An 18,080-nucleotide genomic window follows, 5' to 3' on the forward strand; every position below is an offset into this window, starting at 1 on the left:
AAAACAAACCAGACAGCCACTTATCTGACATAATATAGGTTCTCCTGCTTGGGCAGTGGGCTGGACTAGAAGACCTCCAAGGTCCCTTCCAACTCTGTTATTCTATTCTATTCTATTCTATTCTATTCTATTCTATTCTATTCTATTCTATTCTATTCTATTCTATTCTATTCTATTCTTCATTTTCTACTCCACTCCACTCCATTCTTCTATTCTATTCTAAATATTCTGTATCTTATTCTATTCTAAAATCACCCGCACAGCCGGGAAGAGGCAGACTTTGAACGCGGGGCTGGCGGAGCGTCTCGCGCCACTTCCAGCCAAAGCCGGGCCCCTTTCCATGGGGGCCGGAAGTCCCGCCCCGCGCGCCAATTCCCCCCAGCGTTTTCGGGCGAGGTGGGCGCGAGCTCCTCCGAGCATGCGCCCTGCGACCCCTGTCTGCCAGGCCGGGCCAGCTTCCGGCGCGCGGCCGCTCCCTCCTCCCCTTTAAGGCGGGCGCCGCGTTCCTCTTTTCTGCCCTCCGTCAGGCGGCTCCTGAGGGAAGGCCGTGCGTGGAGCCTGCAGCGGTCGCCGAGCGCGGGAGAAAGGCAGGCGGGCGGGCGAGATGTCCGGGGGCTGGGGCCGGGACATGATGGATTACGGGGACGGGCCCGGGTTTTCCGGCGGCGGCGGCGGCGGTGGAGGCCGCGGGGGAAGCAGCGCCGGGGGCGACGGCCGCATCTACGTGGGCAACCTGCCTCCCGACGTGCGCGAGAAGGACCTGGAGGAGCTCTTCTACAAGTACGGCCGCATCCGCGACATCGAGCTGAAGAGCAAGCGCGGCCTGGTGCCCTTCGCCTTCGTGCGCTTCGAGGACCCGCGGTGCGTGAGGAGACGGGGGGGAGGGGAGGGGAGGAGGGCGGCCTTTCCCGCCTGCGCCGCGGCCCAGCCGCAGTTGCCCCGCGCGCGCTCCCGCTGCGCGGCCCCGACCCGCCCTGGCGGGGGTCTCTTGAGGGAGGGGAGGGAGAACCCGCTGGGCCTGGGCTGCACCGCCCATCCGCCATCCGCTGTGGGCGATCGAGCGGGGCTGCAGCGTCGAGGAGGCCGCCCGGGCGAAGCCTCGCATCATCCTACCTGGCTGCCAGCCCTGAAACTGAGGGGGGATTCGCTTGGATCGCGTACAAAGAACTTGCAGGGAAGGATCGCGCGCGCCCAGCGGCGCCCTCCAACCGAGGCGCGTTTTAAATCCGCCTGTTTACAGCGCTGCGGGCATGGAAGCAGCTCTGAAAACACATTTAAGCTCCGTCCCCAACGGCAACAAGGCAACTGATCCCTTTTCAAATACAGACTGCCAAGTGCGCGCGCACACACACTCTTGTCGGCCTTCATTTGAAAAAGGGATTTGTTGCCATTGGGGATGTGATATATGTATGTATGTGTGTGTGTGTGTATATATATATATATATATATATATATATATATATAGTGGGACCTCGTTGAAATGTCACCAAGATACTCTCAATCTTACACGGGAAAAGACCCAAATATGCCAAAACCTTTATATATATGTGTGTGTATCTATATAATATACATACATACCCTGTTTCCCCCAAAATAAGACATCCCCTGATAATAAGCCCAATCAGGCTTTTGAGCGCATGGCAATAAGGCCAAGTGCTTATTTCAGGATTCAACAAAATATAAGATGGGGTCTTATTTTCGGCAGAAACACAAGTATCACTTTTCCCAGCCCAGGATCCTTCAGGTAACTGACAGGAATTCCACAAGTAGGGAAGTCAGAGTTTCTCTTCATGTGCCTGTGTGAGAAAATACGACCTGGCTCCAAAAACAGTGTGTGTGCATCTTTGTTTGGTCTGCATGGCAGTGCTGCTTCGCTTCTGGATGTTTTCTCAATATTGGGTAGGGTGGTTTTTGTATACAGTACTTTGATATGTTTATCAATATCAGTTTGGCAGGGCGGTTATGAAAAATAAAAACTGTACATTCAACCAATCTTCTGCAATCAATAGAAATAGAATGAGATGCAAATGGGCATTTGCACTGTACAATGCAACAAGAATATTCAAAGCATTTTGGGAACAATCTTGAAAAGTAGTGGTGGTAGATACTATTCCAGGCGAAGCTTGATTTGCCATTGACTTGAGGTGGGGGGGGGAGATTTGTGATGGTCTCTCACGTTCTGAACAGATTTGCCTCCACTGATTCTGTTTACCTTTCTCTGGATCATCTGGGTGCTGGGACTCTTCTACAGTAATAACAATAACGCAAATGGGGATGTAGTGATGCTTCTTTGTTTTACAGGAGCATCTTGGCATCAGTAAGCAGCTTATGGGTTCAGTCTAGTAGGTTTTGTGCCAGAAGCATTAAGTATTCTGTGCCCCTTAACAAAGAGACTTCTTTGGCCCATGTTTACAATGCAAGCATAGTGATTTAAAAAAAAAATGTTAAATTCTGTTGAACTATACTGTTCATATGAAATGTAATCTTGGAAACCTTTAACGCAGTCTTGTGTGCATTTATGTGAAGTCTTGTGTATGTGAAAATGTGAAGATAGATGGAAAAAGAACAGCTGTGCTTTTTACATACATCTTCACATTTTGACCCAGGCAAGAAAAGCATTCGGTCCCTACAGTCTGTTCATTATAAAAGCAGATGTTTTTCCCTACATCCACTTTGTCTCGACATGCCCTCCTCAGAGACGCTGAAGTTTCCATTACTGAATGACTTAAACTTCCATCATGTTTGCTTTCCTCAAACCTTAAATGCCCCCCTCTCTTTTTTGCGCGATTTGCTCAAACAATTAAGTTTACTCTAATGGGAACACTATTGACCCCTTCCAACACACTCAAAATGGGGAAAGTATGTTGCATTTCCTGTGTGCCTGTCTTCTGCGTCTTCTCTGAAAAGGATAATTTTCTTTGTACAGCACACCTCATTCTTGTTAATAGCTATATTCTACTTGCTGTACGAACTAGCTGTACAAAAAATAGTACTTAGCAGTATAATTCGTTGGTGCTATGTAAGTGCAGAAAAGAACTTAACTCTTGGCATCCTGTAACTTTGAAATGAAAGAGCTGCCACTCTTTCACCACTACGATTTTCCTCTCAAAAAATATAAAAATAGGAAGCATGAGCATTAGATAAGTTTGTTACCTTCACTTACAAGACTTTTATCCCACCTGTTTATATATAAGAAAACAATTACCTTGTGAAAGTCACTTCTTTCTATTCCCTCATTTTCTGAAATATATTCCATAGTTTTAACTTGCAATGATAGGAATGTTAAAATGGTGTTTCCTTTTTAGGCCATAAATTAAAGAAAATACAGAGTAAATATGTCATTTTCTACCCTGGTCATGGTCAATCAAAGAAAAATAAATCTATTATGGCCAATTTGTGGCTAATGCTGTACAGATAGAGGCCTGGATATAGTATTGATTATTGTTTGAGTGTCTGTAGATCTGGAACATTCTAATCACTTACAGAGTGCTTGATAGCAAAATAGAATAATACGATTTGGATTCCACCCAATGAAAAAGTAACTGAGACTTCCGGCGGTGACAACATCGTGAGCAGGTGAGGAAACGGCAGCTGCCGCTTCTGGAACCCAAAGATTCTTCAATAGAAGCTCTTTACGAGCTTTTCTGATCCCGTAGAGATATTATGATTCACACTTTAACTAGGAAGAGGACCAAGACAGCAAAGAGGAAATAGAAAGTGGAAGCCAAGAAGAAGCTCAACTAGAGGTAATAAAAGAGAAGGAAATAAGAACAAGGAAAAGAAAGAGAGGAGAGAGAAGGTGCGAGGACAAAGAAACAGATGGAAACAAGGCAGACAAAAAAACAGTAACATCAGATAATGGAAGAGGCCCTGAAACTTTTTTCTGTAAATATTAATGGTTTAAATGCACCAAAAAAAAGATCCCAAACTTTTGCAAAATTACGAAAAATAGAAGCAGATGTGATGTGTCTTCAGGAAGTACATATAAAAAAAAAGATACCAAAAAATCTTAGAAAATTCCAAACTAGGGAAATTATATACATCCTTGACCTCAAAAAAGAATAGGGGAGTGGCGGTATATGTTAAAGATTGGATCCGTTCAAAATTAATATATGTGGACGAAGAGGGCAGAATAGTTATGACTGAACTAATAGTGGAAAACAAGAAAAATACTACTAGTAGTGATATACGCACCGAATCAAAATCAACATGAATTTTTTAAAGGCATTCATAATAAAATAGTGGAGCTGGAACACGAAGATATGTCTAATTGGTGATTATAACGCAATAGTAGATGTGAAAAAGGATTATAAAACGAGTAAAAAGAATAAGAAAAAGAGACTTCCTAAAGAATTCTTCGACATGACCAGGGAACTAAATTTGAGGGACGTCTGGAGGGAAACCCATGAAGATCAGAACCAATTTACTTTCTATTCCCATCCCCACCAATCCTGGTCAAGGATCGACATGGCATGGATGACCACAAATATCAGAAATGGGGTGGATAAAATAGAAATAGAAATGAATCAGTGGGCAGACCACAACCCAATACTTGTGAATTGGAAAGGAGTTAAAAGATTCAGAAGATGGACAATGAATCAGAGAATTTGTAAACAAAAAGAATTCAAAGGAATGTTAGAAAAAGAATTAGATTGGTTTTTTAAAATAAACAAGAAAGAGGATACCTCTATTCAGAATACATGGGACACTGCAAAAGCATTTATAAGGGGTTTGACTATAGCGTATTCTGGGAAAAAGAATAAAGAAAGAAAACAACAGCTAAATAAACTTCAGGAAGATTTTAAAAATATAGAATATAAACTCCAACAGCAACCCCAAAATAAAAAGATAAAGGAAGAGTGGAAAACAATAAAACATAATTTAAATTTGATGGACCAAAAAGAACTGGCACAAAAAATAAAAATGGCCAAGCAGAACTATTTTGAATTTGCGAACAAAACAGGAAGATGGCTGGCCTACAAATTGAAAAAGAACAGAGATAAAAGAATGATATACCAACTTAGAGACTCAAACAGGGAAATTCACTACAATAGGAAAGAGAAAAAAGAAATCATCCAGACATTCTATACCAATTTATACAAACAAGAAGTAGAAATAGAAAAGATAAAACAATATATACAAAGATCAGATATGCCTCCCATCACAGATGAACAAAGAGAAATATTAAATAGACCGATAACTAAGTTGGAATTGGATACAGCACTGAAAAAATTGAAAAACAACAAAACTCCGGGACCTGATGGACTTCCAGGGGAATTATATAAGTCAGTGCAAGAAACATACTGATCCTCAACTAATCCAGAACTACAGACCGATATCTTTACTAAACACAGATTATAAAGTGTTTGCCATAATTATAGCTGAAAGACTTTAAAAAATATTGAATAATTACATCCATCTGGACCAAAATGGATTCCTACCTGGTCGCCAAATTAGGAATAATATGAGAGTGATATTAAACGCACTTGAATACTACGAAGCCCATCCGGAGAAACAATCTGCGCTGGTTTTCCTTGATGCCCAAAAAGCATTCGATAACCTAAATTGGAAATTCCTAAAAGAACAGTTAAAGAATATGCAATTTGGACCAAATTTGGAAAATATTATAGGGAAAATATACACAAAACGAGCAGCGAAGGTAATTGTGAATGACGATATGACAGACCAATTTGACATAACAAAAGGGGTCAGACAAGGTTGTCCACTCTCTCCTCTGTTGTATATCTTATCTTTGGAGATCCTGTTAAAAAAAATTAGGGAGGATCAAGAAATTAAAGGATTAAAAGTGAGACAAGAATATAAGACTCAGGCTTTCGCTGACGATCTTGTACTCATAGTTGAAGAACCACTAGAAGTAACACCAAAACTCCTTAAGAAAATAGAAGATTATGGAGAGGTGGCAGGTTTAAAGATAAATAGAAATAAATCAAAGTTACCAGTTAAAAATCTGACAAAAACCCAGGAGATAGAACTGGAAAAAAGCATACAAATTCAAGTGACTAATAAAATTAAATATCTGTCACCAAGAACCCTCTCTATAAAAGAAAATAATTATGACAAATTAATAACACAGATAAAAAAGACCTGGACACTTGGAAGAATTTACAAATCTCATTCATGGGAAGAATCTCCACTATCAAAATGAACATATTACCAAAACTGCTGTATTTGTCCCAGGTTGTTCCTATTAAATTAGAATTTATTTATTTTTTTGTGAATTTAAATAAGACTATTTCTAAATTTATATGGCAGGGGAAGCGCCCACAGATAAAATTAAAATTACTCCAAGATTCCAAGGAAAGAGGAGGAACAGCACTCCCGGATTGGGAACTTTACTACCAAGCAGCAGGACTAGTGTGGGTTAAAGACTGGATGGAGTTGGTTAACAGTAGAATACTAACCACTGAAGGCCATGATTTACAAACAGGGTGGCATTCCTTTTTATGGGATGAAAAATATAAGACATACTTATTTTAAAAGACATACACTTAGAAATGCTTTATTATCAATTTGGTTAAAAACTAAAAAACAATATGTAAAAATCCCGACTTGGTTTTCACCTTCAGAAGCTCTAAAACACCCAAATCTAACAGAACCCAAGAATATAATTAGATACAAAGATTTAATTGACCATCAAGGGAAACTGAAACCCAAACAACAATTGGAGATAGAGTTAAATAGAGAAATTGACTGGTGGACTTTCTCTCAGATACAATCCAAACACAAGGATTATATAAAAACATGAAATGTGTAAAGAAAAACAGGAACTAGACAAAATTATACTAGATTCAGGAGAGAAATTAATCAGTAAAATTTACAAATTTCTGTTATAAGATGGAGGAGGAAATAGTTAAACATACGATGATTAAATGGATGCAAAATTTTAAATACTCAATAGAATTGGAGGGATGTGAAGAACTTTGGCAAACAAATACAAAAACAACACTGGCAGTGGCATACAAGGAGAACCAGCTAAAGATGTTTTATTGGTGGCATATGTCACCTACAAGATTGGCCAAAATAAACCCAAAAAGTAGTTCGGTGTGTTGGAAATGTAAGAATCCACAAGGCACTTTTTACCATCTATGGTGGACATGCCCAGCGGCAAAAAAATTTTGGTCCACTATCAAGAAATGGCTAGATCAAATCACTAAACTACAAATAGATAAGAAACCCGAAACTTTTCTGTTAGGAATCTTCACAAAATCTTACCCCAAAGAAATAAAATACTTGTTAACACATATCTTAACGGCAGCAAGGATAATATATGTTAAAAATTGGAAGGCGGAAAAAATCCCAACGGAAGAAGAAATAATAGATAAAATTACACAATGTGCAGAAATGGGCAGACTGACAAAAGAGTTGAAGGAAAAAGAAGACACTGAATTTTATAAAGTCCGGAATAATTGGTATCAATGGCATAGGGCTGTTATGGAAGAAATATAATCAGAAATTAGATAGAAGTACAAATATGCATATAGTTACTTCCCTTCAGGCGAATAAACTTTCAGAAAGAATTTTAGAACGTGAAGTTATAATTTAAACATATAACATACAGACCAGAAGTCTTAGAGAGTAAAAGAGAGGAGAGGATAAAGAAGTAATAAGAAACTATTATTTTAGGATTTAAGGGAATAAGAAAACTATTACTGAAAAGACCATTACGAAACAGACGCTTCAAATGATTGACTATAACTGTTTATTGTATAATGTATATTTTTGTTTTTTGTTTTGTTTTTGTCATTTGTGTTTACTGTGTTTTTTATCTGTATTAATAAAGTTTATATTTTTTTTAAAAGAAAAAGTAACTGAAATACGTATTGTGGCCAAATTTTAATTAATTTTTTTTTCTTTTAAATCTGATACAGTGGCTAGGGTGGCTAGAGATTCAGTTTAATTGATTTACAGGTAATCTTCAAGTTATGACCACAATTGAGCCCAACATTTCTGTTGCTAAGCGAGATAGTTAAGTGCATTTTACCCCATTTTACGATGTTTCTTGCCATACTTGTTAAGTGAATCCCCACAGTTGTTAAGCTAGTGACACCATTGTTAAGTGAATCTGGCTTCCTCGTTGACTTCGTCATTGCAAAAAGTGATCACGTGACCCCAGACACAGCAACTGTCATAAATACATGCCAGTTGCCAATCATCCAAATTTTGATCATGTGACTGAAGGGGTGCTGCAACGTTTGTGTGAGAACCATTCATAAGTCACTTTTTTCACAGCCATTGTAACTTAGAATGGTCACTAAATGAATGGTTGTAAATTGACTACCTATGCTGGTAGTTTTTGCTATGTAGGTGTAGCAGAAACTTGGGCATGGATTCACCAGTACATATTGAATTTGCTTTGAAAAATGTACCTATCTAACTCAAGCAAATTATGTGAATATTTTTGAGTAGCTAATGTCATTATACTTCAAATGGAGGAGTTTATTCAATTCCACATTTGAGTGAAACTCTATATTTAAAGAGTTTAAATACCATTTGTTACTCAACACCACAGCAACTACACACACACACACACACACACACACACACGGGGAGAGAAGCCTCTATTCTTCTGGCCTTCTGAAAAGGCATTAAAATGGGACTCAAGTTAGCCTTTTAAACTAATTTCTAACAAATTTTAATCATCCGTGCCACTTTTTAAATTCTAAACTTTTAATTTTTATATACTGTTTTTATATTTTAACATTTTATTGTGCACCACCCAAAGTTCCTACCTTCCAGTTCAAAGCTGCAAAAAATAAAGATTCTCTGCTGACGAAGATCTTGGATTCTCTGAGTGAAGGAATGGACTGAGCCAGATAAAAAGCCACTCTTATCTATAACATGGCAAAACTAAGAACAAAGAATGACCAAACACTACTGTAACCCTGAAGTTGGACTAAAGTGTCAGGCCTGGAAGCTGTTTTGGGCATTGGATCTTCAGGCCTGCCACATTTAGTGCTGTGGGAAACTAGGAGGGGGGGGGATTGTAGGGAGCTGAGGAGATACACAGTCATAATAACATTCCTCAAGGTCACTCTGCCCTGCACCTGGAGGGGTGTGGCTGGGAGGCATCTCCAGTCGGGACGGTGCATTGATTGGACCATGTGATGGACATGTGGGTGCAGGGGAAGGGACTTGGACTTTCACTTGGGTGGGGAAAACCTGGAAGCTTTCTGATTCGGGTTTTCCCAGATGGTGCCAATATGACATCACTAATAAAATGGAACTTTGAGGAATGCCTAGCCTCGGGGTCTTCTTTCGTTGGGAGTGTTACTTGGAACCCTGACACTAAGATCCAAAGAAAAATTTGTTGTATTGGCTTCTCAATAAAAAAAAAGTTTAAAATGATTTATAGAACAAGAGTTGATACTCCAGCTGCCTGCTTGATTGTGGACATCCAGAACAATCTAAATGGACAGCCATCCATCTTGGGCTCAGAAGCCTCTTCTTAGCATCAAGAAGTCTGTTCTAATTCTTCAGCAAAGTTTAGGATTTAGAGATATGGACACTGTTAATTGTGCCACTGACCAGCCTAATCCTATGAAAAGGAGAGACTACTATTCCAGATAGAACAAAGCAGAATTGTTAAATTTGAGGCCTTGAGTATTGTGATCTATTAAAGCAAATTGAAATTTACACTGGTTCTTTTTTCCACCTCTATTGTAATTTAGATCTTCATTTAGCTGACAATTATAAGTATTTGATTCTTTTTTATTTATAACTATTTAGGTCAATTCATTCCAATTTATGGAATATATAATCACTGTCTCCCATTTTTTTAACTTAAATAACAATTTCTGTGGCTTTCTCTAGTGAAAGTTATTTTCTTTTCTACCCCATCCAGGGGTAAATTCGAATGATTTTCTCTATGGAGGCAATATTTATTGAACTGACTGGCTTAGTCATAAATTTGATGATGATTGTTTTCATGCACTTCTTTTGAAAATGTCATTTATTTATTAAATAAATTTATATAGCCACCCACTCACACACAGCATATTGAAGTAGATTTATAAAGAAACTATTATTTATTTATTTACTTACTTACTTACTTACTTACTTATTTATTGGTTCGATTTATATGCCGCCCTTCTCCGGAGACTCAGGGTGGCTTACAATGCATTAAGCAATAGCCTTCATACTTTTGTATATACCTGCTTAGTAGGGCTTTTGGCTCCCCCTAAGCGGTGTTCTTTTTTATACAAAGTCAGTTTATTGCCCCCACAATCCGGGTCCTCATTTTACCTACCTCAGAAGGATGGAAGGCTGAGTCAACCTTGAGCCTGGTGAGATTTGAACTCGCAGTAATTGCAGGCAGCTGGCAGCTAAGTGCTACTTAACAGCACTTTAGTCCGCTGCACCACCAAGGCTGTTGTAATTCCTGAAACAGTTATACTTAAATATTACATTTTGCTGAAGAACTATCTTCTTGAACACACAAGACAATCGTGTGGCAACATATATTCTGCTGATATTCATAAAACGTATAGCAGCTTCTGTGATTATGCAGTGGTGCTTCTAAAGTCCCAAATTTCTTAATTTGTTCTTGAAAAATAATCTGCATTGAGGATGAATAATATTTGCAATCCCTCTTTTATGCTGTGATTTTTGTTGCAACAGTTCTGTTGCAATAGAAACAGTTCTAATAAATGATCAACTTCACATGTTTGGGTTATTTCTAAAATCCTGATGGAACTTCATATTTTTGTGATATTTCTAAAAGTTTCCATTTCAAAGCCTTTATTGTCATTGTACATCATGTATACAATGAAATTGGTTTGGCCTCTACTGGTACAGTAGAATACAACATTATTCAATACAACATAAAGAATATAAAGAATAATCCTTATACTAAAACTCTGAACTTTGATCTTAAGAACGTTTTAGATTAAATCAGATGAATTTGGGCATGTGCTAATGTCTGACAGTTTACGGTAGAAACCAGCAGCTTCTAGCTCTTTTAGGCTTGTATGTGTTTTGCACTTTAAGCCTTAAGCTGCAAAATTTTCAAAACCTTTCATGTTCTTAGATTGTTTGGATAGTGGTAAACATGGCTATATATTGTTTGTTCACAGAGATGCAGAAGATGCCGTTTACAGAAGGAATGGTTATGATTATGGCCAATGTCGTCTCCGTGTTGAGTTTCCTAAACCTTCCAGAGGTCGGGGTGGAGGCTTTGGTGGGGGGCCTCGTGGGAGGAATGGCCCTCCTTCACGACGATCTGAATTTCGAGTCCTTGTTTCAGGTATGTTCCCTTCTAAACTTCATATTGACTGGAACCCCTCAGATGCAATCTCCAGTTGTAATGGAGAGAAGATTATCTTCTTATTACCATATTATATGGTTTCTTACTTAATACGGAACCTGTCCCTGTGGAGGAGCTTTTTAAAACTGCAAAAGGACACTATACTTTTCTGATTCACTGCATGGAGGAAGTCTTGCTTATGGATTCATCATGGTGAATGAACGGTGAGCAAAAACGTCTCCAGTTGGAGGCAAGAGTGAACTCTTGGATGCAAAAAGGGGGTCACTATATGGGCGGGCAAAGGGAAGGAAGAAAAACCAGGGATCGGTTTTATAGTGTTTATGGCAGAAGGAACAGGCTTTAGTTGGTGCTGTGCAACCAAAATATGTCTTATTAAAACCTGAGAAACAGCTGCACAATATTTGTGTCCTTTATGAAAGAAAATAAACCCAAAATTAGATCCCCTCTGTTCAGAGCTTTGTGGATTCCTCAAAACAACCTTGATATACCTGGAATAGGTGTCTCTATCTAGTGAGTTGGGAGACAAATGAAAAAGTCCTAATCTCACTGGAAAGCAATGGAAGTATTTTGAAGGTTTTGCCATGGTGATCAAGTCTCTGAAGAAAATTCGGCACGCTTTGGCCAAACATATGGAATGGCCCACTTAACCCATAAAAATATTCCTAAAAACTAACATAATATGCCAAGAAGTCTGCATGTGACTGTGGTATCGTGGCTAGAAATAGGAGAATTCTCGGTGAGGAAATTGCTGAATGCAATCATTTCAATTTTGCAGCAGGACCTGGAGACGAAAAGGCTCAACCCCAGGTGTACATCTCCCACACAGAAGCCTGGGAGGGCAGGGAGGATACCTGGACTGGTTATTGGCTTGAAGGGAGAACCTGCCTTACTAGAGAGTGTTGTGAAGCATTCTTGAAAACTGCCAGGAAGCAGCAGCATACTAGTTTCTTCAGAATATGCTGTGGAACAGGGAACTCACTTCCCTTTATCTTTCTTTATAGCATACTTGTGGATAGCTAACACAGGTATCCTTGCTTCGCTGCCCAAGGATAAGCTATTGGAATCTAAGGAGCCAAACACTCTTAGAATGGGACCCTCATTCTTGGATGGGAATCTAATTTTGAGTACATGGAGTACAATCTGTCCAGTCAGAGTTAGGGTGATATTAAATTTGCATTGGACAAATAGGAGGAGTCCTCTGACCATCCAGTACTTTGAATCCTAGACCTACCTAGGGGATTGCCTTGCTGACACGGAGGGCTCACCCTTTGGAGTGGAACTTATTGCTGTTCTGTGGACCCTAATTGTAGCACTGACTCTCTGGAAAGAACAGGAACTCTATGGAAATGGTGGACCACAGCCATGCCTGGCATAGCCTCAGCAACTAGTGACATCTCTTTACACAATCTCTTGTGTTTTGTGTTCACTGCTCAGGGCTTCCTCCATCAGGCAGCTGGCAGGACCTGAAGGATCATATGCGTGAAGCTGGTGATGTATGCTATGCAGATGTTCAGAAAGATGGAATGGGGGTGGTTGAGTTTCTTCGCAAAGAAGATATGGAATATGCACTGCGTAAACTGGATGACACCAAATTCCGATCTCATGAGGTGGGTTCCTGCCTGTGGGTGAAGAGCATGTGTGTGTGCCAGTCATGGAGGAACGCACATTAACCTGTCCTTTTGCGATGCTCTTTCAAGAGGCTTCTGGGCAATCTAGCAGTAGTCTTGGAAACGGTGGCTTGCTTAAACTTTGTAAGATTAAGAGTTGCCAAGGCTATGTGAGTCCTGCCCCATGATGGTGTGGTTAAAAACATTGAAGCAGAAACTAGGTTTTGTGCTTTATTCCTGGAAAATGAGCATTTGGATTACTTGCTTTTAACATCTGAGCAAGTCAAGTCGATTTCATTTGTCATGCTCCCATTGACAGCCAGTGGGTGAACAAAGTTGGCTACCAGCTGATTGTTTCAATAAGCTTAGCTTGCCTTCTATTGGCAAGCTGAAATGATATTTCCCAGAGGAGCAGCTGTGTAGCTTTATGGCTTACTTAATAGTAATCTTCCCCACCTGTGCTTGGATCTTCCTACTTAAGGTGGTTTGATATCTCTACTCTAAACCAGGTTATTATTCTTGGGGCATTGCTACTTCACTTGCAACCACCTTCTTCTAGTGGCTGGCTTGATCTTCAACCACCCAGTCAATCACAGATGGAGGCTGCTTGTTATGGAATTTTCTTCAAGAATCTGAACCGCAGAAACAGAATTAAGTTAAGATGGACTGGGTGAGAATTCACCAAGACCTTTCCTAACTGTGCTGAAGGACTTCAGTAGCCTGCATCTCTCCCTCTGATAGCTTAACTTTGGAATCCGACATCATCGCCCTTCTTAGTTGCAGGGGGACAAAACGTGTCTGTGTTGGCCTACGCAGCCTAAGCTGTTCCGTAACAAGCCCTTTTTCTGCAGACCTGAGGGGCCACATCTGAATTGGCCTACGGCAGCAATAGGATTTGACCTGCCTGTATATGAAAACTCTTCAGTCCTGAGCCACTCTGTGCATTGGTTTCTCGCCTTCATTTTTGGCATTCATTTATTCATAACCCTTAACCACAGGATGTTATGCCAATGTTTGGGTTTTCTCTGTTCTGAATTCCAGGGTGAAACAGCCTATATCAGAGTTTGTCCTGAAAGAAGCATCAGCTACAGCTACTCACGCTCCCGTTCTGGTTCAAGGAGTCGCGATTCTCCCTACCAAAGCAGGGGATCACCGCGCTACTCTTCACCCTTTAGGCCATTCTGATTGCACCCAATAGGGACTTATAACGATGTGAACTGAGCTTGTCATTTGTGCTCAGAGTTTACATTCCAAAATGGATGGATATAATCTTTCGTAGGAACCTTTTTGGTTTTTTTTTTCCTTTCTATTCAAGAAAATCTTTTTTTTTTATGACAACTGTTTTTACTAGGGAAGTGTTGGTAATGAAGTATTATGAATCATTGCCACTTAAAATGCATTTTATTTGGAAAATGTAAAGTTGTTTTTGCTTTACTTCTCAGTGAGGAAAAATGAGCTTGAAACTCACACGTGTTAATAGTTTGCTGGATGGGCTTTAAAGCAGATTGTTGGTGGTGTTTCAAAATATATTCCAATGTTTCTGTAACTCATAAATGAGTGGCTGTCTTTTTATGCAGTCAGGGTAGAAAGTGGAGATAAAACAGATGACCCTGGTTTTTAAGTTACTTTTTCTTATTGGGTTAAAGAAGCATTTAAAAAGATTTTGCTCTCTGCAGCTGTTATACTGGAAACATCGAAGGGATGTTTAAGCTGTTCTACTATAACACCAGTGCAATTACTTTTACTGGCTGTTTTTGATATGTTATTTCACAAAATAGTATCCAGGACAGATTTTATCAAGCCTGGAAGAGTTGAGAGAGCAGATTTAATACAATTTCACTACTTAAAGGAAGGGGCTGAAAATTTGGGAAACTTACTGGGGAAGGAGTGTTCTGTGTTTCTCACCAACTGCAAAACGTGTTCAATTTAAACATTTCTTGGAAGTTTTATGGAAGTCCCATCATTAACTTGATCCATAAAATAAAATGGATTTCAGTGGTTTTGTGCTTAGTTAACTTGTAAAATGAGGTGTTTTATTTGAATTCTGTGTCTGTAACTGTCCACATATTAAGAGCTTAATAAGGAGATTCATTTTAAGCAGCTTGCAAGTTTAGAGAAAGTGCTGCCAATCTAGGCTTTGAGAATAATATTTTGAGACTTGGCAGAAGTGAGTTGCTGCAAAGATCTAGTCCCAGGTCTTTTATTGAATTAATACCTTACTGCATCATATTAATAGCTGCAGTCATATGAAGAGTTAGTGGGAGAATAAAACTAATGCCATTTTGGTATAAAACGGATTAAGCTGCTTGTGTTGTATATGAAATACAATTTATGTACAATGATAAAATAATTACATAGCAACATTTGGCTAGAAAAGCACAAAGCAGTACATGTCCATTGCAAAATCCAATGTGGCATATTTGTCCGAGTGTCTTTGTGCTTTGCTTATTAAATAGTGGCTGGAGTTCAAAATGCGCTTAGTAAAAAAAAATATGGCTTGTTTGTGGCTTAGTGATTAGATACCCTGAATGTGGCTTATCTGCACTTATTTTGTATCCTGCAGATTAGCATTAGATGCATTTTATTGAGGGGACTGGTTTAAGGCTTAAAGTGGTTTAAGACGCCAATTTCCTTTTTTTAAAATAAAACTCTCTCCTGAATTGGACTCTTTTCTCTGCAAGGCTTAAACGCCTCCACCTGCTCTTCATAAAGCACAAAATATTAGCTGGCCATTTTTGGACTTTTAGATGCCACACTAACCATAAAATGCTGTTACTGGGCACACACACAAAAATTGTATTTCTTAGGCATACATAGAGAGGTTAGCCTAAACATTATCCTTCATCCAAAAAAGGGCTATATTTCTGAAGCAATTTATTCCCATCTGGAAGACTGTCTCTAAAGACCATGAATATTGTTCCTCGGTTAATTAAATCTAAATGCCACAGCATATCTTAATACACAATACCACACATCTTCTTTTGCAATAATTGAAAGAAATTTCAAAGTATAAAATCAATTGTGCTACATTTTATTCAGTTTTGCTAGAAAATATTTTGTTTCATGACCAAGTAACAAGGTAACAGTAATTTGAATTCAATTTGAATTCATAAAATGAGTGTTTGAATTCAGTTTTCAGAATGTTCTGCCCTTGGCAGTAATACACAGTCCCTCTTATGCTGGGATTTTTTTTTTCCAAAGACAGAAGCACGTGTGTCATTTATTAATGTCACTTTTTCTGATATTTCCAAAGTCCAGAATTCTTGTATGGGGTTTAAAAGAAGTTCTAGACATGTTAGCATACCATGTTTCTGTTAAATTTAGAGTCAGTGATACTCTTTCCCAATCCATACAGCTCTATGCCTTTTTTTCTCCACTAAGCAACACCAGTCATTTCAGTTCTCATCCCTCTCCCCTCCCCAATTATATGAGGTACTTGATATAAAAATTCTAGATGACAATGCACGTGTTTAAAAGCAATCAGTGATGGCATTTCAAGTCGGATCTTCTATTAAGAATCTTCCTTGTGAAGAAAAGTGTTTCTCTCTTCTACCTTTGGCAGAGGAATGTTACCTAGTGCAAAAAGAAATTGGCAGGAATAAAATACTTCGATCGTTTTGGCAATTTCTATTAGAAATAAAATTTGACTTATATTATCCAATATATAATTTAACTACCAGTGCTATAAAGCTAAATCAGATGTATATTATTGATGAACAAAGAACTTGTTTCCAAAGAAACAAGTTTCAGTTGTGTTCCTAGTTGTAAAAATGAACTTCAAGGCAACACCTTACAAATTTTAAATAGAAAATGTCAGCTGTCAAGGATGTTCATGACACAGTTCTATGTGTTGCTTCCAACACAGCATCAACCAAATTATACTCTGTAGAATAACTGAAATTAAGCACGTAATATTGAATTCAATAATTTAGGCAGGTTCCAAAATCCAGAATGGTATTTCTCAGCAGAGATACAATAGACCCACCATTACTGCATCCTATATAATGAAACTTCTCTTGCATTCACACTGTGAAAAAGGTGTTTTAACATTCTACAACATGGATTTCCCTGCGTGCCCCCTGCAAAATGTTACCTGGTGGAGCTATGAAATATCCTTCAACTGTCTTTGCAGCCTTCTTCAGTAGTTCCTCTGCACAATTCCCTTCTGAGATACTATCTTCCCTGAGGTAGAGATGCCTGAGGAATACAAATCATTCATCATCAGCCTGCTAGGATGCTTAGAAATATGGCAGCTTTCTACAATGTTCTCTCCCTAAAAGCCAGGTGATATTACACGGCTTGCCAAGGCTAGAAAGAGCAGTGATTGCAAGTGGTCCCACTTTTCATCCGAATGGGGAATGAATGATTCAGTAGTACCAATATCGTTGCCTTGCCACCTTCTGCCTGCAAAAACTGTCAGCTGCTTCTGAAGGGGTGACGAATACCCTTCCTCACAATTAAATGCTTTCCTTTTTTTAAAAAAAATTTTTTATTGAAAATTATTAAAAAAATACAGAAAAAAAAAACCCGGGCGATGGCTCTCCTGGAGCTGGAAAGTCAGAAAGTAAACTCCGGAAACGGCCGGGGGCTGCCGGTAGCTACCTGTCTTCCAGCACCGATTCCATGGGCTCGATTCCATCGGTCTTCACCTCTTGAAGTTGTTCAGCGAATTCAACTGCGCTCTCCAAACGGCGGACGCCCTCCCAGTTGCGGAAGTCAACGAGCGCCAGTCGCTCAAGGTGATCCAACAACTCCAGCGTAATTTCTGCCTGCTGAAACAATTTTGTTTTTTCTTCAACTAGCGCATTTCAGCCTCGGGGGGGGGGGGGAAATAAAGAAAAATGCCGGCAAACCATGCTGCGTGGCAACTGGGAATATATTCTTAGAAATGGGATAAGGGACACGTTTCATTTCGCCGGGAAAGGCTCCGTTCCTGCCAACCGAAATCCCGCAGCGGAATGCCGAGCTGGAGAAACTCCCTGCAGGTCCCCAAAGCAGCAGAGCCCGGGGGACGCTCAGGCCCCGGCCTAATCGTGGCCCCCTCCCCGGTCATCTTGGCAAGGTCTCCCCACTCACCCGGCCGGATCCGGCGTCCTCCGCCGAAGAGGCGCCCCTGCAGCCGAGCGCAGCGCGCCACGGCCGCCAGCCCCGCCGGGCCCACCTGCAGCCGAGCATCTCAACGCGCCGCT

General features: G+C 39.8%; 2 protein-coding genes across 3 annotated transcripts; one reads left to right on the plus strand and one right to left on the minus strand.

Moving 5' to 3' along the window:
* The first annotated feature begins 464 nt into the window (after window positions 1-464).
* On the plus strand, window positions 465-15,551 carry SRSF9 (serine and arginine rich splicing factor 9). Its single transcript, XM_070950855.1, has 4 exons — window positions 465-861; window positions 11,094-11,263; window positions 12,719-12,891; window positions 13,933-15,551. The coding sequence occupies exons 1-4, from the start codon at window positions 605-607 to the stop codon at window positions 14,074-14,076; spliced, it is 744 nt and encodes a 247-aa protein (XP_070806956.1). The 5' UTR covers window positions 465-604; the 3' UTR covers window positions 14,077-15,551.
* Window positions 15,552-15,901: 350 nt separating this feature from the next.
* On the minus strand, window positions 15,902-18,071 carry GATC (glutamyl-tRNA amidotransferase subunit C). Of its 2 annotated transcripts, none has more exons than XM_070951423.1 (4): window positions 17,968-18,071; window positions 17,494-17,660; window positions 16,985-17,088; window positions 15,902-16,464 (listed from the first exon to the last, which is right to left on the minus strand). In XM_070951423.1, the coding sequence occupies exons 1-4, from the start codon at window positions 18,064-18,066 to the stop codon at window positions 16,403-16,405; spliced, it is 432 nt and encodes a 143-aa protein (XP_070807524.1). In that variant the 5' UTR covers window positions 18,067-18,071; the 3' UTR covers window positions 15,902-16,402. The 2 variants fall into 2 exon arrangements, with proteins under 2 accessions (XP_070807524.1, XP_070807523.1); XM_070951422.1 differs by having other exon boundaries at window positions 17,494-17,663.
* Between the last annotated feature and the right edge of the window lie 9 nt (window positions 18,072-18,080).

Source organism: Pituophis catenifer, unplaced genomic scaffold (assembly GCF_029215685.1).
Source record: "Pituophis catenifer annectens isolate HBS135680 unplaced genomic scaffold, rPitCat1.0.hap2 SCAF_10, whole genome shotgun sequence".
NCBI lineage: Eukaryota > Metazoa > Chordata > Lepidosauria > Squamata > Colubridae > Pituophis > Pituophis catenifer.